At 50.8% G+C, this 23,175-nt stretch overlaps 1 protein-coding gene across 6 annotated transcripts in view; it reads left to right on the top strand.

The window, feature by feature from the left end:
- LOC144726724 (receptor-type tyrosine-protein phosphatase delta-like) overlaps window positions 1-21,327 on the top strand; it is a 341,659-nt gene extending 320,332 nt beyond the window's left edge. For all 6 annotated transcript variants that reach the window (XM_078605566.1, XM_078605565.1, XM_078605563.1 and 3 more), the window contains 8 exons: window positions 4,754-4,844; window positions 6,409-6,603; window positions 10,445-10,623; window positions 13,798-13,924; window positions 15,739-15,864; window positions 16,819-16,973; window positions 18,165-18,300; window positions 20,842-21,327. In XM_078605566.1, the coding sequence (XP_078461692.1) occupies window positions 4,754-4,844; window positions 6,409-6,603; window positions 10,445-10,623; window positions 13,798-13,924; window positions 15,739-15,864; window positions 16,819-16,973; window positions 18,165-18,300; window positions 20,842-20,910 (1,078 nt within the window). In that variant the 3' untranslated portion in view covers window positions 20,911-21,327. The remainder of the gene's footprint in view (window positions 1-4,753; window positions 4,845-6,408; window positions 6,604-10,444; window positions 10,624-13,797; window positions 13,925-15,738; window positions 15,865-16,818; window positions 16,974-18,164; window positions 18,301-20,841) is intronic.
- The last annotated feature ends 1,848 nt before the right edge of the window (window positions 21,328-23,175 follow it).

Below are 23,175 nucleotides of genomic sequence, written 5' to 3'. Positions count from 1 at the left end.
ACTACCCCAACCCCTACCCCAACCCCTATCACCATCCATACCCCTATCACTACCCCTATCACTACCCCAACCCCTATCACTACCCCAACCCCTATCACTATGCCTATCACTACCCCTCCTGCTACAGCCAATCCCGGCCCCCCACGAAAAAAAATCTCTTTGGGGGGGGGCGAGGGGGGGGATGATTTTACAGGTGCGGTTTTTACCATCCGTTCATTTTCACCCGGCGCTTGTCCGGGACGTCCGCTTCACTTGCGACTCTCTCACCTCGAGTTTTATTTCCCCGTCAGGACGTTTTAAAAGACCCCCCCCCCCCAAAAAAAAGAAAAACACCACAAACACACGGAACGCTTCGAAGGCAAATTGAGGGCATTCATCAAGGAGAACGAGCAAAGGGTCCTTAAGGGTAACGGGACCGAGTGGACCCCCCGCAGGGTTACACGGAGACCCCCGGCAGTGCGAGTTAAATGGAGCGGAGGTGCAAAATACCTAAACAATTAATTGATTTAAATCTCCCAGACGTATTAATCAGATAATCGCAATAAGTAACGGTTCAATTACGATTTACACGTTTAATTACGGCTCGCCGCTTGCACCGCCGCGTCGTGCGTTCGCAGCTGCTGCGAGGAAACAATTTGGGCTGTTACGCTGGCGAACGGCGTGCGGAGTCGGCAGATGAGCGCGTAGCCCCCCCCCCCCCCCCGCTCCTCTCTCCCCTCCCTTTGAAAAAAATAATTCTTTGTTGCAAAAATATGACCGCTCAGAGGCACGGGCCATTGTAGTTTTGTACGAAAGCATGTTATTTAATCACTCTTTGCGATGAAAGGAACACGTGTTCTTGTGCCCCCGGTTTTTTTTTGTGTATAAATTTTTCCATTAGCGCGCGACGCATTAATGAGCGTTCTATTCTGTGCACTCTGGAAAAAAAATAATCTGTTTAATTATGTTAAAAGCCCAGCCCTGAAACTGAAAGATATCAATTTCTACAAACGTTTACTTGCTTTGGCCAGGCGGATGGGAAAGTGCTGCCCCCCCCCCCTCTCCTTATAATCTCAGAGGTAGCTCTACAGTATCCGCTTCCGTGTGATGTTTTCTCACAGGAAGGGTTGCACTGCTCTCTGCGAGAGTTCCGAATTCTTTCTTCATCTCGAGACACGACGCCGATAGCACGATCGGGATGAAAAATTGCGAAATTGGGAAGAGGCTCAGACCCTTATCTGGAACCGCACTCCCAACCACCTGCCTCTGATCGTGGCTCCCCTTCATAATTCCTGAACCCACGCCTGACTCGTCCCACCCCGACCGCGTTTGGCGACCCCGACGCTCGAGTAGAGCGGGGCAGCTTTGAGGTGAACCGTGCTCCCTGCCGAAACACGCTGCTCAGGGCCGCCTCGTTCCCGGGAAACGTGCAGGCGAGACCGCTCCATTAAGCGCCGAGGGCGGTGCGGGAGGGCACCTGCTAACGACGCTCCGTGCGAATTGGACGCGGGATCGCGACCAAACGCCGAGCGAGCTGCCGTCACTCAAGCTGCGCGACCTCCGTGACCTCCGCGACCTCTGTGACCTCCGCTCTTCCTCATCCTTCTGTCCTTTCACCCCCCCCCCCCCACGCTGCCCCCAACTGCCACTGTTCCCCCCCCCCCCCTCCCACCCTACCAACGTGCGCATCAGGCTGCGGCCCATTGCATCGGTTTTTGACGTCAGCGTCACGAAAAATGTAATTGAAACTTAACTTTTTTTTTATCTTATTCGGCAAGGTCCACGACCTGGCCATCACAAATAATAGCGCAATGGAGTGGCATATCGCGTGAAAACTTATAGCAGCCAAATACTCTAAACGCATGTTTCTAAATGTGGAGGGAAATACCGGAGGACGCGACCATGGGGATAGAGAGAGAGAGAGAGACGGGTAAACTCCAAATATACAGCAGCAGGCGTCAGGGTCGGGATCGAACTCACGACCTCCTGTATACCAGGCGAGGTAGTTAACATCTTTCCATCTCCAATTTAGAAAAGGCTTGAGTGGATCGTGCAAGAGGTTCGTTAAACTCCCAAACCAAGGAAAGCTGAAAGTACCGAGCTTAGAGCGTTATCCCCCCGTGTGCGTGGGATTTTCCTGAGTTCTCCGGATTCCTCCCACGTGCCAAGACGCCCCCATTGATTCAGGGCATTTGCCAAAACAGCACAGCGCCCTTTTAAATAAACAGTTTTGAGAATCAGGGAGGCTTTCCTGGGTTATTGAAGAACTTTCTCATCGCTATTGTATCAGTAAAGCCACTATTGTGTTGAGCAGATCCAGACACCAACGACTTGTTATTTCATTATCGTGTTAGTATTTGTCCATTTCTGCTCTGGAGCAGTTGCCGTGCCAGGTATTTTGTTTTCTGTTATTCGCGAGATGCCAGCGGGCCCTGGCTCATTGCCAGCCCTCAGCTGAGGCCGAGGTTGCATTGCCAAGCTCACGAGTCAGCGTGGTGATGCACTTCAGGTATTGTGCTAGATCGGTGTGCCGTTACGACAGCGTGCGTTTTCGCGGTGGTGCTGTACGTGTCTCCGATGTGTTTTTATGTGTTTTGCCTCACTGGTGGAGAAGGATCGTTGCCTGAAACATCACATTTTCTATACTTATTAAGGCCACGGTATTATCGGATGAATGTGTTGAGTTTTTCGGGGGAGGTTTGTTGCTTTGCACCACCGCCAACACTAGGATGACCACGTCGTAATATTTTTTGGTTTAGGTCTTAACGTGCGTTGTTCGGCACGATGTCCGACGTTTTACTCCAATCGCCGGTGGCTTCTCGGGGAACTCTTCAGGAACTGGTGAGTTTCCTGGACAAGCTCCCGGCACGTAGAGCGAAACGTCGGACACTGTGCTGACCAACACGTGCGGTACATTCCGAAAACACCCGTCGGAGTGTGATTCTCTCCCCGTAATAAGCAGGCACGCCAGACTGCAGGTCATGTGATGTTGCGGCTGTCATTTAGGTTGTGTCACTTTCTGTCACTTTGTGTTAGGCCCCACGGCAGATATTTTCATTGGTTGGGTCACTTTTAAATCAATGACATTTTCATTAGTGTCTCTTCCCATGCCGAAATAGATTAATAAATGTGATTGCTCTGAACATGTGGTAAGGTCATCCCGCACCTCCGATTAGCACGGTTGGCTACGTACGGTGCGAAAGAAGTTCAACGTAGATACACACGTCCCTTCTCGAGATGCGTTTCCAGATTGAAAACTCATTTCGTTAGAACTGATTTTTGCGTTTAGTTTGTTGTCCTTACCCAGCACCTCCCATTAGCACGGTTGGCCACGTATGGTGTGAAAGAAGTTGACACTTATATACAAGTCCACTTAGTTTATTTTTTTTTAAAGTCACTAAGATGCCTCCAACCCAAGTACATTACCTAATCCACGTGTCCCTCATCCTGTCTCTCCGTGTCACCTCCTCCCCATGCGTCTCTGCACCCTCTTCAACTCTTGTTTCGTCGTCTGTGTCGGTGCCCCGCGTTTTTCATCCACGTGTCAAAGATGAATTGCAATCTGGAAGCTCCTGTGATGGGCTCGCCTACACCTTTCCACCACCAACCCCGTGAGAATGATCTGCACGCTCGTCAGTACCGAGCCGTGTGCGTAGGTCTCGTATTGGCACTGATTGCAATTTGAATGGGAGATGGTCAATACCTCTTAGCTCCATAACCTTTACACCTTTTAAATTAAGTAGTGATTTTGTTAGCAATGAATGTCATTATTTTAATGTTTTGTCTTGTACGTGTCAATGTGTTTGGGGAGCGGTAGTGTAGCGGTTAGCGCTACGCTACGCTATGAACCTGGCCACCCGGGTTCGATTGCCGCTCACGGCTAACACCAGTGACGATTATCTGAACCGGTCATGGGCCTCCCCTAGGTCGACTCAGCCTCAAATGAGTAACTGGTGTGGTGTTTAAACATCGCCACTGGGGAGACAAAGGCGGTCCGGAGTGGTGCTGGCCACCCACTCCCTCGTGTACCCTTCCGGCCTTCATAGGTGCTCGCTAACAGCACTTTCCCCTGCAGTCTGTTAAGGCTATAGGGGGGAACTTTGTCTCCTGATGTACCCCCGATACAAACGCATTTGTACTTTTGTGTGTATGTGTGCGTGCATGTGTGTGCGTATGGGGAGCTGTGGTACAGTGTTTAGCACGCTTCACTACCAACACAGCGACCTGTGTTCGATTCCCACTCACGGCCAACATCAGTGACTAAAATCTGAACTGCTCCTAGGTCGACTCAGCCTTCAATGAGTACCTGGTACGGTGCGTAAACATCTTTCATAATTGCGGTCAGGCATGGTGATGATCACCGACCCTCCCGTGTGCCGTGCCGGCTCTCGTAGGTGCTCACTAACAGCACTTGCCCCAACAGTCGGTGCAAGGCTATACAGGGGTGGAAGGGATCTTTGTATTTGTGTGCATGCGTACTGCACTGCTGTGCGTGTTGATCGCACCCGCGAAATGTTGATATTCGCGTGTAGAATACGGATGAGTGCGCAACGAAGTCGCAGACCGTGCCGTGTGCCTGGCGAGCGATGCCAGAAACTGGTACCGGGGCTTCGCCTCATAATGAGTAGCCGGTGCGGTGCGTGAACATCAACATGGCCAGACTCGGTGCCGGTCACTCCCGACTCCCCCCCCCCTCCCCTACCATGCGCCGCGACGGCCTTAACCGGTGCTCGCTTGACGTGGGGGTCGTTGTCTGCGTTGCTGCGGAGTGCAGTGCTGGGGTGGGCCGGACCGGCTGCTTCATGGTGATGGACGCGATGCTGGAGCGAATGCGCACCGAGAACTCCGTCGACGTCTACGGCCAGGTGATGGGAACCGAACGCTGCCGGCTCGGCAGTCCCCGGTGTCGCCCTGACTTTGTCCGCTGTTTAACAGTTGTGTGACTTCGCGAACAAACTCCCGGATGGAATTTGCATTATTCTTCTTGTGATTTAGTCTATTGACAATGTTTTTTTTCAATATATATATCTGTACACCACTTTGAATGGCAATTCATTTCACTAAACAGTGCTATAGAAATAAAGACTTGATTAATTGATTAATGTCAGAAAGAGCCAAGGGAGGCCACCACCCCTGTGTTAGCGGGTGGGCGTGGTTATGTCAAAGTGGGAGGGGTTTTAAAGAGGGGGGAGGGGGCTGTCAGCTCACCGGGTGTTCCTGGTGGAGCTTCCCCAGAGGTCTGGTAGCTTTTGCTGCCGTTCGAAATCTGAGGGGTGTGTTCGACTCAAAGCGAAAGTGATTGTTTTAAAATGCGCATTTGAGGCGGTGGTCATCTCCTGCTTTTCAGCCTTGAACGAGCAGTGGAAATTCCGCTGTCCTATCGAACGGGGTCGGTTTATCCATCGGACAACCACGCTTAACTTCGCCACATGGTGAACCTCATTGCGTTGACCCCAGCAGGTTTGGTGACCTCAGTCAAATCCGCACCGGCGTTTGAACTCTCGTGACTCGGATTACGAGCCCCTCGCCACCTGAGTGGGACGACAAAAGCGGCGTTTCTCAAACACCAGTCCTTGGGGGCCTCCTGCAGAGCAGCTTTCCATGTTAACATATCGTTGCGATTCATGGGCAAATTAAGCCGCTGTGTAGTGGTAATGATGGAAAGCTGCACTGCTGGGGATCTCAATGACTCCACCGTGGGGGTCATTATTTTTTCACATCACGATCCCACAGAAGTGTTCTTGACGGAGCTTAGAGGAAGGCCCCTTTAACTCAAGCCATGCTTTGATAACGCACGGCACCGTCGAGCAGACACGGGCACAAAAAAAGCGTGGAGAATTAATAAACTAAATCAATATTCTTCTTGGTTCTTTTGGTAAAGTAATAAAATAATACAAATTAAACATAATAAAATAATCCTCACGACGTTTCGGCCACAACGCAAGCAGCCGTCCGCAGGGGAAGACCAGGTCTGTCGGGGAGACAGCGTCTGAATCCCTGCAGTCACGAAAGCTTTAAATCGAAATTAAATCAATTTTTTTTGTGTACGAGCTAAGACCCACAGGTGCACAGACACACACGGAGATGCACACAAAGACAGGCACACACTAAACTAAACTAAACTTTAATTTTTTTTTATTTTACCAGGTAAGTCCTGCTGAACTATATAGCTCTTTTGCAGAAGCGGCCTGGCCATCACAAAGGATAGCTCAACGAAGTGGCTCGTCATGATGTGGAAATATACAGCAGCCAAATACTCTAAACGCACATTCATTCTAAATGTGGAGCGAAAAAACCGGAGAAACCGGAGAAAAATCCACACGACCACGGGGAGAACATCCAATCTCGAAATATACAGCAGGCGTCAGAGTCGATCGAACCCACGGCTGCATTGGTGGTTAACGCGCGGCGGCGGCGTTGTCGGTGCAGGTGACGTGCATGCGGGCGCAACGGAACTACATGGTGCAGACGGAGGAGCAGTACGTGTTTGTGCACGAGGCGCTGCTCGAGGCCTCCACCGTGGGCTGCACCGAGGTGCCGGCGCGCTCGCTCTACGCGCACCTGCAGCGGCTCGGCACCGTGGAGCCGGGCGACACGGCCACCGGCATGGAGCTCGAGTTCAAGGTGCGGCTCGCGCGGGGGGCGGTGGGCCGGGGGGAGATGGGGAGGGCAACACGAGTGTGCATGCGTAGGCGCGCGTCTGTGCGATCTCGTCGATGCGGGGAGCGGGAGTGGCGGAGATTGGCGCTCTGCACTACGAACCCGGCGACGCGATTTCGGATTCCCGCTCACGGCCAACAGCAGTGACAGTTATTTGAACCGATCGTCCCCGAGGTCGGCTCGGCCTCGCACGAGTACTTGGTGTGGTGTGTAAACATCGCCACTGGGGAGGCAAAGGCGGTTAGACGTGGTGCTGGCCACCGACCCCCTCGTGTGCTGTGCCGGCCTTTATAGGCACTGCTGCTACTCGCTAACAGCACGTGCTCCGAAAGTCTGCTAGAGGCTACACAGTGATGTCTTTGTGCTTTTGTGAGCATATGCATGCTCAGCGTCGCGATCATGTGAACGCGTTACGTGTGACCTACACAAATGCTGATTTTTTTTTCACATTTATTGAGCTCCAGAGTCAACATTAAGCGACGAGTAGATGCACCATTCTTCCATTGGTTGCTTGAAATTGTAGGCATTGTAATTATTGTGATTCCACCCCGAGCGGTAACTCTTGACACTGGCGTGATAAAGGTGGGGCAGACGTATGACTAGCCCCGTGTTCCATGCTGAGTGCAATGAGTAGCCACGAAACGGCATGATTCGTCGCAGCAGACAGACGAGGTGAACTCGGAAGGAATTAGTTTCAAGTTTATTTTATGTAACCAGTTTGAGAACTCCAGACACCAGGATGAGTCTCGTTTGCAAGAGTGCCTTGGGGCATATTCGTCTGCCAAATAGGGATGCGATGTTTGCTGCCTACGAATAAGTTAAAATCACGGTGTCATTTTCCTGAAAATGGCACACAGTGGCCTGTTCTTGCACGTTGGGCCGCGGGTGAAGGGGACGGCGCGTTGCAGCGGTCTCATTGCGGGTTGTCGCGCGCGGAACCGCGTTCATAACCAGGGCGGGCCCACTGGATTGGGAGCCGCGAAACCTCTGCAGCAAAACGAGCGGCACGAACGCTCCAACGGCCGGGCAGCGTCGCCAAGCCCTCGCCCGTGTTTACGCGAGCGAGCGAGCGCGCCTGCGAACTTTTTTTGTGTTACGCCGTTCGCCTCGAGAGCGTGAGTGGAGCTGCGACGCAATCGCGGGGTGTGAGCGGCGCGGGCCGCTGGGTGCGCCCCGCGTGTGAGGGCGGCAGGATAATCCGTCTCGTGCCTCCCACAGTCACCGTGTTGGGTTCATGCAATCGAGCCGCATGAGAAGAATATATTTAAATTGCGTTAGATTTGGATTAAAATCGCAATCCGCAGCTGTCGTGGGTAATTTGCAAATCCCGTGGCGGATGAATCGGATCCACGCCTTGATATGCGACAAGCTCACTCGCAAGTGTGTGCGAGTGCGTGTGAGAATGCGTGAGTGTGTGTGAGAGTGTGTGAGTGTGTGGGTGTGTGTGTTTGTGCGTGTGAGATTATTTAACATCTATTTTTCGACCACGTAGTTCGTGAAGCCTTCAATCGCTGTGCCGGAGGAATTTCCATCTGGTACAGATACAATGGGAGGCTGATCGATGCACGGGTGCGGTCAAGGGATGGCTCCCTATTGCTCAACCATGTTATGTATGGCGATGATCTGGTAATTGCTGCTCACTCAGAGGAGGAGTTGGAGGCGCTGCTGCTGAACCTGGAGCTTGCCACTAAGAGATGGGACTTACCATCAGCCCCACCATAACTAAGCACCTGCTTGGGTATTTTGTACCATCGGACACTCCACCGCCACAACTCCCAATTGGTGACAGGGCAATTGTGGAGAGAGTGGAGAGTTTCCCATACCTGGGCAGTGTGCTCATGACCGGCTCTAGTTTGACAGCGTTCGACACTTCACGTGGCCTCAACGTGCACATAGCCTGGCACAAGCGTCGTGGTGACGTCACCGCCACTTAGTGGCGAATGGCGGTTGTTGTTGTTGTGCGATTCCGTGTTTGTGTATAAACGTGCATGTGTGATTGTTTTTGAGCGTGAGAGAGTGTGCGCATTTGAGTTGGAAGAGGTAGTGTAGTGGTTAGCGTACTATGCTACGAACCCGCCGAGCCCAGTTCAATCCCTGCTCACGACCAATAACATTGGCGGATATTCGAACCTGTCCTGGGTCTCCGCGAGTTCAACTTAGCCTCAAAGGAGTACCTGGAGCAGTGTGTAAACATCAGCACTGGGGAGACAAAGGCGGTTGGCCTTAATCGGTGCTCACTAACCGCACTTGCTCCAGCAATCTGGTAAAGGCTATATGGGGGATTCTAGATTTGAAGCTTTCGTGACTGCAAGGATTCATATTCTTAGGTTTTTTCGGTAAAGTCACGTAGGTAAAACATTAAAATTAATGAAAGTAAAATAAAAAAAAAATCACGACGTTTCGGAGGCAACGCAAGTCTCCGTCATCAGGTGGGACCGTCACAGCCAGATTTGCTGCATCAAGTGGCAAATCTGGCTGTGACGGCAAATCTGGCTGTGACGGTCCCACCTGATGACGGAGACTTGTGTTGCCTCCGAAACGTCGTGATTTTTATTTTATTTTACTTTCATTAATTTTAATGTTTTACCTACGTGACTTTACCAAAAAAACCTAAGAATATATATGGGGGATATTTTTTATTCGGCTCTGTTTAAAATAACAGCCACTGGGGAATTCCCTTGAGTAGTGCACCCGAAAACGTCCTGGCAACAATTGCTTAACATCATCTTGCTAGGCAAGCTGATGGAATGCTAGCAGAGCCTCATGCAGGCAGGGGTAGTCCTACGCAAACATCATATTGTGCGCCCGTGAGTTATAGACCGTGCTCACGTCTCGGTAACCTGAGTTTGATTGCAAGACGTGACGAACGGTCAGTGGCAAGTGATATCAGAGCCCCCTCTAAGGGTGTCACATGGGCCGACTCGGCTTATCCGGTGCAATGTGTAGGCATCGGCACTGGGGAGACGACAGCAGCCAGGCACGGTGGGTGGTCACGCCATCTTCTCGTTGTTCCAATCCGACAGGATAGTGGCGCTCGCTCCATGCCCCGAGCGTGCGCGTGAGATGTGCAACGATCTCTCGCTCAGTTTCTCAACCGAGCAATGGACCACAAGTTGGCACGACAGGTGTACAGGGTGCTTCAAAGAAATGTTAACACTTACATGGGGGCTATCGTTTTTAATGGACAAATGACGGATAATACACTGTAACATGATTACAAATGTAATGTTAATAGCTTGAGAAAGTCAAAGAGTCTCCACTTGTTCGCCATCATTGTCAACACCTGGTCACCAGAGCCCGGAGGCACATTTCTCGTGGCATTGTTGCAAATTTTTGAAGCACCTGTATTAACGTCTGTATCACGGTGGACGTCTAAGATCCCATTGGGGTAAAGGGCAAGCCACGTGCGCCCACCCTTCATCGTCCCAATTGGGCCACATTTGATCAATTACTCACAAACTGCTCTATTGGGAGAGAGAAAAACCCAGGTGGCAACATCGCCCACTTCTGGCAAAATAATTTCAACTTTGCAGGCCGGTGCTGCTTCAGATGATTTCGTGCCGCACAGGGACAGCTGTCACCGGAGGTGTCACCTTGTATGTATGTTGAACTTCTTTCGCACCGTACGTAGCCAACCGTGCAAATCAGAGGTGCGGGGAAAGGACAACAAACTAAACACACAAAAAAGCAGCAGGGAATTTCAATGTTTGAGATGAGGTCAAGGGCGCTTTGAGTTGTCGAGGCATTTTGTCAGCGCGGGGCAATCGAATCCTCCTCACCCGTTCCTCCCCCCGCCGTCGCGCAGCGTTTGTCCAACACCAAGATGCAGACGTCACGGTTCATCACGGCCAACCTGCCGTGCAACAAGTTCAAGAACCGGCTGGTGAACGTGATGCCGTACGAGAGCACGCGCGTCGCACTGCAGCCCATCCGTGGCCTCGAGGGCTCCGACTACATCAACGCCAGCTACATCGACGGATACCGGTGGGTGCTCCCCTCTCGATCTCACACCTGGGGATTAGAACTTACTGTGCGTATGTACGTGTGCTGAACTTCTCCGCTCACCGTAACGTAGCCAACTGTGCCAATCGGAGACGATTCAAATCTCAAGTGGAATTGCCGCCGGCGTCGTTATGTCGAGAATGTGTTCGGAAGGATGGATGAGCAGGGCGATTACGTCTCCTTCCATCTGTCCCTCCGCCTAAAGAAGAAGAGATAACAGAAAAGGGAGAGACGTGATGTCCACTTATCTGTTTGAATCTTTTTTGTTCCGTATGTCAAGTGACGATTATTACTGTGTAGTTTTTGCGTGCAAACTAGGACCCATATTTTCAGGCGAGGATCCTTGCCTGTAACATCTAGCGGTTCACCAAGCACCGATTGAAGCAAGCTTGGCTCTGCTGATGAGACGCAGTGTGTCAAGACCGGCCCAGAGTTTGCATGCACAGCATCAATGCCGCTGCAATTATGCACTCCCAACAGACCATTAGGCCGATGGGTTGTGTACGAAATACTTTTAAAAAAAAAATTGTATGAAGGCGACATAGTCTGCTTATCTATGAAATCATAAGTTCATTGAGTACATTAAGTATTCTCGCTGTTCTTATATGCAGCCAATGAAATGGCATATGCTCATGTACCTAAGATCAGATGTAATGAGCAAAGGCACCAGAGGACACAGAGCCCTTGACCTCCTGACCCTGATTGCTCTCTCATCCAAAGTCCCCTCCCTGACCAATTCTGCTCAAGCATCTTGTCTCTCCGGCATTTCGGCCAACTCCCTTCCGTGCACTCTCACTTCCTCCAGGAAACCAGCCCCCCTTCACCCCAATGTCTCCCAACCCTCCACCGCTTCCAGATCCAGTAGCAGATCAACTTCAAGATCACATTCACCAATCTTTAAGATCCTCCATGGACTTTCCCCTGCCTACCTCTCGCACCCCGTTTCACTCTAATCCCCTCCGTACACTCTCCGCTCCAGCAATCAATCCTTTCTTGTTGTCCTTCCCCCGCACCTCCGATTAGCACGGCTGGCTACGTACGGTTTGAAGTAAGTTCAACATGCGTACATTTCTATCAAAGCCCCCGAGTTAGACGTTGCTCTGTGGGGGAGGTCGCTCATTCTCCTCTGTTGCACCCACTGTCTGGAACCTTCCTTTCCCCCAGCCATCTGTGCGGCAGACTTCCTGTCCCCTGTTCAAGTCTAGGCTCAAGAAATACAATTTCGTTTCCCCCCCCCCCTCTGCCTATGACTTACCTCCTTTGCCTCTCTATAAAAGAAATACGCTGCCTGTTTTTTCGGCAGGGCATTTCGAGATGCGGTCACGTTTTTACAACGGTGTATAAATTTAAATTGTACCGCAGCGTATTGTGAGCAACGTAAATGCATCTTTCCATGAATGCCCCCCCCCCCCTATACGAGCGTATATAAAAACAAGCCTGGGCTTGTTGGTGATATGTGGTGTACAACAACAACAAAACCGGTCCATTATATTACACAATGGCTCTTTACAGGTCGCGAGGTGCTGTGTTTTTTTTCCATTGCTCAAAGTGGAGTTGTTTATGGACTTTTTGAAGGTCAAGGGCAGTCTGGGTGCTAGTTTATGCTCATCCAGCCTCAATAGAAGGGTTAAAGTGTGCAAAAACACCTTTGTTCACGCAAAGTTTATTGTGTTTTTTTCCGGAATTATTCTTCAACGAAGGGGCCTTTTTGTAAAAAGGCATCCGGCAATGCCGGCTATTTATAATAGCCAGTTTCTCTGCCTAGCAAAGATGTGTAATTGAAACTGGGCTCCTGCTGCTGATGATATTGTGATTACTGCTTTGTAAAAGTGGCTTTTTGTGAAAGCTCCACCACAGGGGCACTTTTTGGGGAGGTGATGTTGGTCGGTCTTTAAGAACTTACATCGCACGGGTTGGCAACTAATGTTTGTGAAATTTCTAGCAGGTTTTTTTTTTTTTGCGGTGGGTGGTATGGTTGTTTTTTTTAGCTCTTGTGGTGGTGATGCGCGAGTCATGAAAGATTCGACTGTTACGCATGCTCTCAGCCTGGCGAGATTAAACGTCGTGACTTACAAGCACCTTGGTAATCGCACGATGCTGAACACTTGTCTGCACACTTATCTTTGTGGAGATGTTAGTTCTGTAATTTTTACGGACCCTGTGCTCACGTGTACGTGCGTGCACGTACGCACGTGTTTGCTTGTGGGGAGCGGTAGTGCCGCGGTTTGCTTGCCGCGCTTCGAACCTGGCGTCCCGAGTTCGATTCCCGCTCACGGTCAACACCAGTGACGATTGTTTGAACTGCTCCTGGGCCTCCCCTAGGTCGACTCAGCCTCAAATGAGTACCTGATGCAGTGTGTAAACATCGCCACTGGGGAGACAAAGGCGGCCGGGCGTGGTGCTGGCCACCCACCCCCTCGTGTGCCGTGCCAGGCTTGATAGGTGCTCGCTAACAGCACTTACCCCAGCAGTCTGTTGAAGGCTATACTGGGGGATCTTGTCTTTAAATGAGTAACTAGTCTGGTGTGTGAACATCGCCACGGGCTGACAGAGGTGGCCAGGTGTGGTTCTGGCCACACCACCCCTTCGTGCCCCCCGCGCTTGTCCTCAAAATCTTGTAGAGGCTATACGGGGGATCTTTGTCTATGTGTTTGTGTGCGCGTGTGGGGAGCAGTTGCATAGCGTGTAATGCACCACACTGAAATGCCAGCAACTTTGCCTCTCCTGGGCAGGTCTCTAGGGTTGCCACCTGTCCTGGCTATCCTGGTAATGTCCTCTTTTCTAGATTGCTGTCCTGGGAAATCTACACGTCTTCCCAGAACAATTCAAGCACTATTTTTTTTGTCAGTTAATAATACATCACGTAAGACTAGACAATGTTTGACCTGCAGTTTTCCCATCTTCCCATGTTGTGAGATATTTCCCTTGCCATAATACGTCCCGGATTTTGGCACCTCAGACGTGGCAACTCTACAAGCCCCCCCCCCGCCCCATAGCCGCAAAGGCCGAAATAAATAAATAAAAAGTGTGTATAACACAAAATAATTACATTTATTTGCCTATGGGCTTTCCAGACTGACGTTGATGAATGTTACAGAGTGATGAGACGGACGTTCATCTGTCTATGTGTTTGTCTCCGGGTGTTGAATCCCACAGGCAACAGGGCGCATACATCGCCACACAAGGTCCTCTCCCTGAAACGACGGAGGACTTCTGGAGGATGCTTTGGGAGCAGAACTCCACCATCGTGGTCATGCTGACTAAGCTTAGAGAGATGGGACGGGTACGGACACACGCACGCACAACAACAACAACCGCCATTCTCCACTACGTGGCGGTGACGTCACCACGGCGCTTGTGCCAGGCTCTGTGCGCTTTAAGGCCACGCGAATTGTCGAACGCCTGCTGGCAGGCGGTCACGGGACAGACCCCAAGTGCCACGGGTTGACTGACTGAGATGACACGTCCAAAAGACAGCCGCACGCACACCCTCACGCACACAGACACACGCAGACCCGTGTAATCTGGCGAAGCCACAAAGTCGGAGCATGTACCCAGGGACCCACAAAGCCATGTAAACACCGTCACACTCATGTAGATTTATTAGTTTATATTACAAATTCAGTGGGACAATGTTTTGTCAACTACAGCAACTGTTAACGTGCAACCGTGTTTTGCAACGATGATTAAACAACTGTGAATTCAAAACGTCCAATTTAACCTTTCCTTTTTGGTAATGTTGATTTCTCTATTCTGTTGTTTCCTTCAAGTTTCCGTACAGTTCAATTTGGTCACCCATCATTTTTTGTAACCTCTGCCGACTCCAGCTAGGGGGGCTGGAAAACTGCAGGAAAGGGAGCCCCATGACTCGCCGAATGTTTCCAGCTGCAAGTCAAACGTCTGCGTCTGTGTCGCTGGCCACTCGATGGTTTGGCCTTTTTAGGTCGTTCGCTTAGCGAACTGTGATTAAAGGATGCAGCGTCTCACCTCAGCCACCGCGGTCCACGTACCTGTAGACCCGCGCAGCTGCACAAGTTCAGTTTCGGTTTTGTTTCGGTTTATTTTGAAGTTCCCTGTGAGTTCAGAAGCTCTTTCGTCGGGTTTCATCAATAAAAAAACACACACCGTTTCCGTGAAAGACATAACAGAGAAAAAGCTATGAAGAATTCAAATGAATAAATAAAAAATAGGTAAGAAATTATATGATTTTAAAAATGTATCTTTTAAAAGTTTTGAGCGAAGTATGGAATAAAAAAGGTGCAAGATTAGGTGTAAAAAGTGCCAGTGGTAAAACACACCATCCACAAGTATTCACCGCACACGGACACACGGACACACGGACACGCATGCCACTCAACTGAACCACAAAGTCTGTATGAATGTCTGTTGAACCTTGTAAATACTCTACGTAGCCAGCCGTGATAAAATGATGCCACAGTGGCGAGATGTTATTTGCCTCGCCTGGTATGCAAGAGGTCGTGGGTTCAATCCTGATCTCCAGGTCCTCCTGTTTTTCCCTCCACATTTATAAACATGCGCTTCAAGTATTTGGCTGCTATAAATTTCCACGTGGTGAGCCCCTTCGTTGAGCAATCATTTGTGGCCAGGTCGCTTCTGAACACGAGCTATAGAGCTCAATGGGCCTTACCTGGTAAAGTAAATCTAGTTTAGTTAATAATTTAAGATCGCAAAGATCCCTTCCCTGCTCTCTGTGCGCCATCAATGAGTTTATCCGGCGGGTTCGTATTACCTGGTGAAATAAAAAATAAAATGTTTACGTTTAAAATGGGTGCAAATTAAGGTGTGAGTGCATACTCTTAGTTCTTTCGGTAAAGTCACGTAGGCAAAAAATGAAATAAAAATTAATAAAAATAAAACAATGATTTTCATAGTTTTATTTAATTAATAAAAATAAAACAATGATTTTCATAGTTTTATTTTTATTAATTTTTATTAAATTTTTCACCTACTTGACTTTACCGAAAGAACTAAGAGTATGAATCCTTGCCGTCACGAAAGCTTCAAATCTACAAGGTGTGAGTGCAGCTTGTCACCCTGCCCTGCCCTGCCCCCCCACCCCCCACCTCCTGCCCTCAGGAGAAGTGCCACCAGTACTGGCCAGCGGAGCGCTCGGCGCGCTACCAGTACTTTGTGGTGGACCCCATGGCCGAGTACAACATGCCGCAGTACGTGCTGCGCGAGTTCAAGGTCACCGACGCCAGGGTGAGTTCGATCGCTTCGCCTTTTTGGGCCGTTGGAGCCATGACCGTTGCCTTCAAGCGGTGGTCTCTTCCGCTTCGCTCTGTCCGTCGTTGGGTCTTGCAACCGAGATGGCTTCCGTTCCCGTCCTGTCATTGATGTTTGATGTCCATTCGGATTCTGGCACCTTCCAATGCTCCCTCCAGCCACCGTCCTTGGCAATATTTCAGACATGCGACCAGGAAGATCGGTCACTCTCTGCAGTTTCCTCTACTTGACCTGACTCAGTAAGCCTGGATTATTTGAACGTGTCTATTCCTTCCAGGACTACCCGAATGATTGCATTGCTCCTTCCAAGACATTTTTATGAATTCCCCAGAAGGCTTTCCTTTCAAAGGCAGTGGTTATCCTTTCGCAGTTTGCTTTGCCAAGGGAGGAGGTACCCACTTGCTCGATGTCAGTTGCTATTGTTTTATTGAGCCATGAGGACACATCCCACTGGCGGTGACAGAGTCAACGGCATATTCTTGCAAAGCATGTAATTAGTTATTCACGCCTCACTGCTTCTCCACAGCGATGTGATGATATTGTCACTACTTATGCTCGTAATTAGAATAACATTTTTTTTTTGTGGACGGTTTTGGAATCTCATGTCATTTTTTGTTTCATGGTTGAACGCTAAAATTTTGCACCACACATAGCCAACCGTGCTAAACGGATGTGCGTGGGAAGGACAATGAATTAAACGCAACATAAAAATTACTCTTAATGTAAGCATGAATGATTGGCCTTAATGTAATACACTCACTGGTTACAAGTTAGTCAACTCACGCAAACACATTTTTGCGAGTGTAGGAAAAAAAAACACATTTTTATTCACGTAAAAGCCACGGTCACACCCCTTGCTTCGCCGCGGAAACCTGGGATCCATCTCCTCATTCCCCCATCCCACCCTTACCCCCCCCCCCCCGCTACCAGGACGGACAGTCCCGCACCGTGCGTCAGTTCCAGTTCACGGACTGGCCCGAGCAGGGCGTGCCCAAGTCGGGCGAGGGCTTCATCGACTTTATCGGCCAGGTGCACAAGACCAAGGAGCAGTTTGGCCAGGATGGGCCCATCACCGTGCACTGCAGGTGACCGCTCGCGACCGGTCTCTCCCCCCCCCCCGGGCCCATTGTTCATCATCATCACCGTCATTTATTATTCATACCGCACCTGGTTGTAATGGGTTAGGCGCAGTGGACTTACAATCCAGAGGGTCTCGCCGGTTCAAATCGATCTCTCAGCGCAGCGGTTGAAAGGATGGTGCAAGTTTTTGTTTTAATTCACCCACCCCCACCCACCCTTCACAACCAACACCACCAATGTCCACCCAGCAGTGTCAATGGGTCCGAAGCAGTCAAGTCCATCGGCAGGTTGCGTGTGAAGCGGTAATGGGTTGCTTTTCTAACCTCTTACAAGATATCTGGCCAATGTGGACAAGGGGGCCAAAATACCCTGGGAATAGATGGGCCCTCAAGTTGAGGCCCTGCCTTGGTAAATAAAGCTTGGTGCTGGCAACACCGCTGCTACTGCTGAGGCTGCTGCTGCTACTGATGATCTTCATGATCGCATTCAATCCCTCATCATAAATATGATCTATTATTTATACCCCACCTCCAAAGGGATGTTGCTGTAGGGTGTATTGGTTTTTAACACTGGACATGCACATCCATTGATCATATCGATCATGATGATGATGTCACTGCTGCTGCTTTTGCCGATAATGATTTCGGTAACGCTGCTGCGGTTGCTGCTGATGATGATGTACAGTAGACTACGACGATGCTGTATCTAGAACTTCTTTCGCACAGTGCAAAGCCAAACATGATAATCGGAGTTGTGGGGAAAGGACAACAAATTAAACAAAACAACCAGTTGTAAAGAAATTAGTTAATCAGTCCTGATGCAAAAGTGCATAGCTCCAGTGCCTTCCTAATATCAGATGGAAGAACGTTCCAGGAAGCATCTGAAGGCACGTGATGCCGTGGCCGTCTTTGTTCAATGGCTGGATAACCACGGCAATGATGGCGATGACGACGGCGATGATGACGATCATGATGATCATGATGATGGTGACACACGATGATGATGACGACGATGATTGCGACGATGATGATTTATGACAAAGATGATGATTGATGACGACGCTGATGACGACGATGGTTACACACGATGATGATGATTTATGACGATGATGATGGCGACAATGACGACGACGACGTCGACGACGATGGTGGCACGGTTGAGGGACGGGACTGTCGTGTGCGCGTGCCCCCTGGCAGCGCTGGCGTGGGGCGGACGGGCGTCTTCGTGACGCTGAGCATCGTGCTCGAGCGAATGCGCTACGAGGGGACCGTCGACGTGTTCCAGACGGTGAAGATGCTGCGAACGCAGCGCGCCGCCATGATACAGACCGAGGTGAGGCCTTCCCCAGCTGGCACCGCTCACGCCCCGCGGCGTCGCAACGGTCACACCTGGCAGGTTCTGTCGTCAAGGTTTTCAGATCTACGTTACGTAAGAAAAAGTAATTTGTCCCACCCCGGGTCGTTCCGTCAGTCTGCCGTTCACAAGGGCTCGCTGGGAGAGCAGCTTTCTCGCGCTCACCGAGGTTGACGGATTATTCCGAATTGGAATTAAGCCAGAGAACCGAGGTGTTGATGACGAGCAATGTGTAACTTTGTGGCCTTTAGGCCTTTTGTCCAAATGAGTTGTCGCCCAAAATATATTTCACCGTGCTCAATCTCATCAAGGCAAGAGCTGAGCAGGGTTGAACCTCGGCTGTGTCTGGATGGGCGATCGCCATGCACAAGGTTTGTCCGTACGGCTTGCGGGACTGCATGAAGAGCAGCAGAGGGCAATGTAAACAAAAATAAATTGTGGTAGAGTACCACTATTGCAACCTGCTTTGCCAGTGGCAAAATATGATAATTGTTTTTTTACCCTTTTATCTGGCAATAAAACTGACACCTTTGTTTACAAGGAGTCATGTTTGCATTGACCACAATACCTGCGGTCGGAATGCAAACAAAAAACACAACTCTGATAATGTATGCACTGCTCTAAGAAAAGCTGTCTCGGGTGTGGACCAATCAATTTCAAGGACAGTGCATACATTATCAGAGTTGTGTTTTTTTGTTTGCATTCCGACCGCAGGTACTGTGGTCAATGCAAACATGACTCCTTGTAAAAAAAGGTGTCAGTTTTGTTGCCAGATAAAAGGGTAAAAAAACAATTATCATGTGATAGACTACTAGACTTCTACTATTTGGTTCTTTCGGTAAAGTCACGTAGAAAGAAATAAAATAAAATCATAATAGAATACGACGTTTCGATTGCAACACAAGCAGTCGTCATCGATTGCTTGTGTTGCAATCGAAACAGTCGAAGTTCGTGACTGCAGGAAACACATTCCTGCGGAGGGAGCTGGTAGGAACGTTGGGTTGCTCGGTCAATGGCCAGGGTCAACGGCGGCGTGGTGTATTCCGCAAATATGCCCGACTGTGAGGGTGGGCACAAGCCGGCGTGAGTAGGTTAAACGTTGAGTTTTATAAGGGCACCACGGGGTGACCAACCCCTCCCCACCCAGCCCCACACCTCCCACCCCCCACCCAGCCCCACCCTCCCCACCCAGCCCCTCCCCACCCAGCCCCTCCCCACCCTCTCCTCCCCACCCAGCCCCACCCTCCCCACCCAGCCCCTCCCCACCCTCCCCACCCAGCCCCTCCCTGCACGACGGACACAATAATCCCCTGTGGGCTGGTGTAACCAGGAGGTTCCTACCAGTATTAAGCTTTGAATCTACTATACTTCTATGCGCCCACATCTATATTTTCTTCCCTTCTCCAAACCCGCACCAATCAGTAAGTTGGTATGGTCAAGTAGCTCCACCCGCCCCCCACCATCACCATGACCTGCACAGTGTGGGGAGGCCCTCTTCCAGCAGTGAAGGGACACAAAGAGGTAGGGGTGATGTACAAGGGGGTGATGTTCAAGGGTGTGATGTACAGGCATAGGTAGTGATGGGCCAGGCAAAGGGCAGCATGTGCTGGATCAGGAGCCCTGAGTGGAGGATGCCAGGTGGAGGTTTGTGCAATCACCGGTACAATAAAGGGGCAGGGGTCACGGGGCCAAAGTTTACTCGGCCCCAATACGCGATGACGTATTCTGGGTCGAGGGAGGTGAGGATGCCGTGCACGTGGAGCAAGATGTTGAGTGAGTAGGTGCTGGGTGATGGCTGCGAGCCACATGATGCTGGGGTGACAAAAGATGCGTAGTTGTCAAAATGTAACGAATGAAGGAGGCTGCTCTGGGCAGTGGCAGATCCAAGATAGGGCTGTGGGGGGTGATGGGGGGTGACTACTCTCCGCTCCCCCTCCTCCCACCGCTCCTTCCGTTGAGACCCCGAAACTTGGTATTTTATAGATTTTTATCAGACAGATAATATTGAATGTATTTTTGTGTGATTATTCATGTAGGCCCAATTTCAAAAGTATTACATGTTGGGCAGTGTTTGAATAATGAAGCTGGTACAATAAGTTTGACGGCGGGGAGGGGGGGTGGTATGTTGAACTTCTTTCGCACCGCACATAGCCCCAACCATGCTAATCAGAGGTGCGGGGGAAGGACAACAAATTAAGCACAAAAAGCGGTTCTAGACAAATGAGCTTTCACTCTAGAAGTAAAAGTTCAAAGCTCTGGTGGCTTCCTAATGTCGGAAAAAAAGAGCGTTCCAGACGGCTGCAGAAGAGCATCTGGAAGTGCGCGATGCGGTGACCACCGTCTTTGTTCGGTGACTGCCGAAAATCCGCTGTGAGGATGACCGGAGTTCGCGGGATGGGTTTTATGCTCCTTGTGGATGACGCTCGGTACTTTGCACCGTGAGTAATTGCCTGCCTGTGGTTGTTGGCCATCTCTGCCGCCCCGCTCTCTCTCTCTTTCTCTCTGTGCGACATCGAACAGGACCAGTATCAGTTCTGCTACCAGGCGGCCCTGGAGTACCTGGGCAGCTTCGACCACTACGCCATGTGAGAGCGTCAGCGGCGCGATGGACTCGGAGGTGCCTCGCGCGCCCGTCCCGGATTCGCCGTCTCAAACGAGCCGACGCTCGCGACGATGGAGTCGGAGTTGCACTGTGGGTCGGGGGTGGGGGGGGTGACTGGGCCGGGCCGGGCCGGCGGCTTTGGGCGTGCAGGAGGAGGAGGTGGCGGCGGTGGCGGGGGCAGCTGTGGAAATTCACCGCGGGAGCTGCCCTGCAATTTACTCCGAGCGCCTCTCGCAGCACCATCACTGGCCCCTCGCCACCCTTCAACAGCAGACAGGAGTGATGCAGCAGCAGCAGCAGCAACAGCAGCAACAGCAGCAGTAGCAAGAGGTTTTGTTTTCATATTCGTCCCGTCTGTACGTTTCGTCCGTTCGTCTGTTTCGTTTTAAAAAAAAAAAAGTTTTTTTTGGGGGGGGGTGGGCAGGGGATGGTGGGAGGAGGTTGGGGGGGGGGCGTTGTCGTGGAGATTTCGTAACAAACAAAAACCTCTTGAACCAAAAAAACTGCGGAGAACTTTGGCGGCCGAGATTTTGTGGTGATTACCTCAGAACGGTCACACAAGCGGCTGCGATGGGGGGGGTGGTGGTGGTGGTGACCGAAGCGGCGGCAGGAGGCGGTGGCGGCGAAGGTCGAGCGGGAAGTGCGCGCCTCCCCAACTCCCGCCGCTCCGAGGTTCTAGCGGGGCTCCCGGCGAGGAAGAGCCGGTCGCTGAGCTGCCCCACCGCTGTCAAGACGCCTGTGAAGCCGAGGGGACGAGGAGGACACGTGGTGGGGCACGCGGACGTTGTGGTGGCGCCGGTGGTGGTGGCGGCGCCGGTGGTGGTGGCGGCAGAGGTGGTGGAGGGGTCAAAGGGGGGGGGGGGGGTGAGGATAAGCTCCTCGCGGTTCATTAAAACCACGACACATGGGGACACACACACACACCGGTTCGCACACACACACACATAAACTAATGTATAGAGAGACTTAATTTTTCAGCCATTAATGTATGTAACTGTAATGTATAAATAATACAGTAATGTATGTCCCCCCTGATTTAAAAAAAACACAATGCTGTCCGATAGACCGCTGGTGGTGGTGGTGGTGACAGGCGGATGGGCTCTTGGTGTGCGTGCGTGCGTGTGTACGTTTATTCCGCGTCGAGCTTAGTATTATTTTTTTTTAAACGTGTGCTATGGTTCACGGTCGCTCCACGGGGAAAAACAAATATGCGTTAGTCGACGGCGAACCTGACAATCCTCCGGAGCAGGAGTACGGTACAGCGTCCCTGTCTCTCGCTCGCCAGCCCTGCCCTGCGCTCTTCGCACAGCGCCCACCACCGTCGTGGCTCTGCAGGGAGATCGATGAGGGTAAGGGCAGTGGGTACCCCCCCCCCCCCATCCTCTCTTGCCATGTCCGTGTGAGCACATTTCATCTGACCCTGTGGTGATGCCCGAGTCCAGAAGGGCGAACCTTCCAAACAAACCCTGCAGTTAATTCGTTGGCCGCGTAAGAATCGTGGCTCTGCACTTGTTTTATTTGCGATATATTCGTTGTTGGTGTACAACAGTTTTGTAGACAATCCCCAATAATCGCTGTTTGGCTGGTCCCCTCAAAAGCACCAAAAAAAATCTCCCCTCCGATGCTCATCTTTGATCGTACATGACAATGTCGCTGCACGGTTAACTTCACAGCATTTTTATTTGTTGGACTTTTGATCACTAACGATATCTCCGTTCCTTCTGCTGGACCCAGAAGTCATTGAGCTGTGATCAGGCTGTGTCTATCCACTCGGTCCCAAAAGCATTCGCATCTCCATGCAAAAGCGTGCGTGTGTGCCACAGAGGCTATGTATGGCCGCAAATACAAAAAAAAAAGTCCGGTTGGGATGACCCCTAAACTTTTGGTGCGAAAGCCAAACACGCAATTCTCTTCTAGTTGAACGTTTCCTGAGCAGCTCATTGAACTTTATTCTTTTCCTGACGAGCAGAGTGTGGCCCTCTGCGCTAGGCTCTACACCGCACCGCGCGTGTGGGCAAGGGCGATGCTCCTGTCCCGCATGCCGCCAATGAGTCCACAAGTCCAGTGTCCACTCTTACCACTCAAGGCATTTGGTGTGCGCGCGCGTGTGAGTTATCGCGTGGACCTGTTTAAACAAGAGCTAATTTTTTTTTTATGACAAAGGTTATATATGTATGCTGTTCGGTTATACAAGTCAGCCTTACACCGCAGTGTTGTAGCCCACACACCCTGTAATGTGTATGAGCCAAGCT

This window comes from Lampetra planeri, chromosome 24 (genome assembly GCF_965212315.1).
Source record: "Lampetra planeri chromosome 24, kcLamPlan1.2.h2, whole genome shotgun sequence".
Lineage (NCBI taxonomy): Eukaryota > Metazoa > Chordata > Hyperoartia > Petromyzontiformes > Petromyzontidae > Lampetra > Lampetra planeri.
This window is presented reverse-complemented; position numbering and strand designations above follow the sequence as displayed.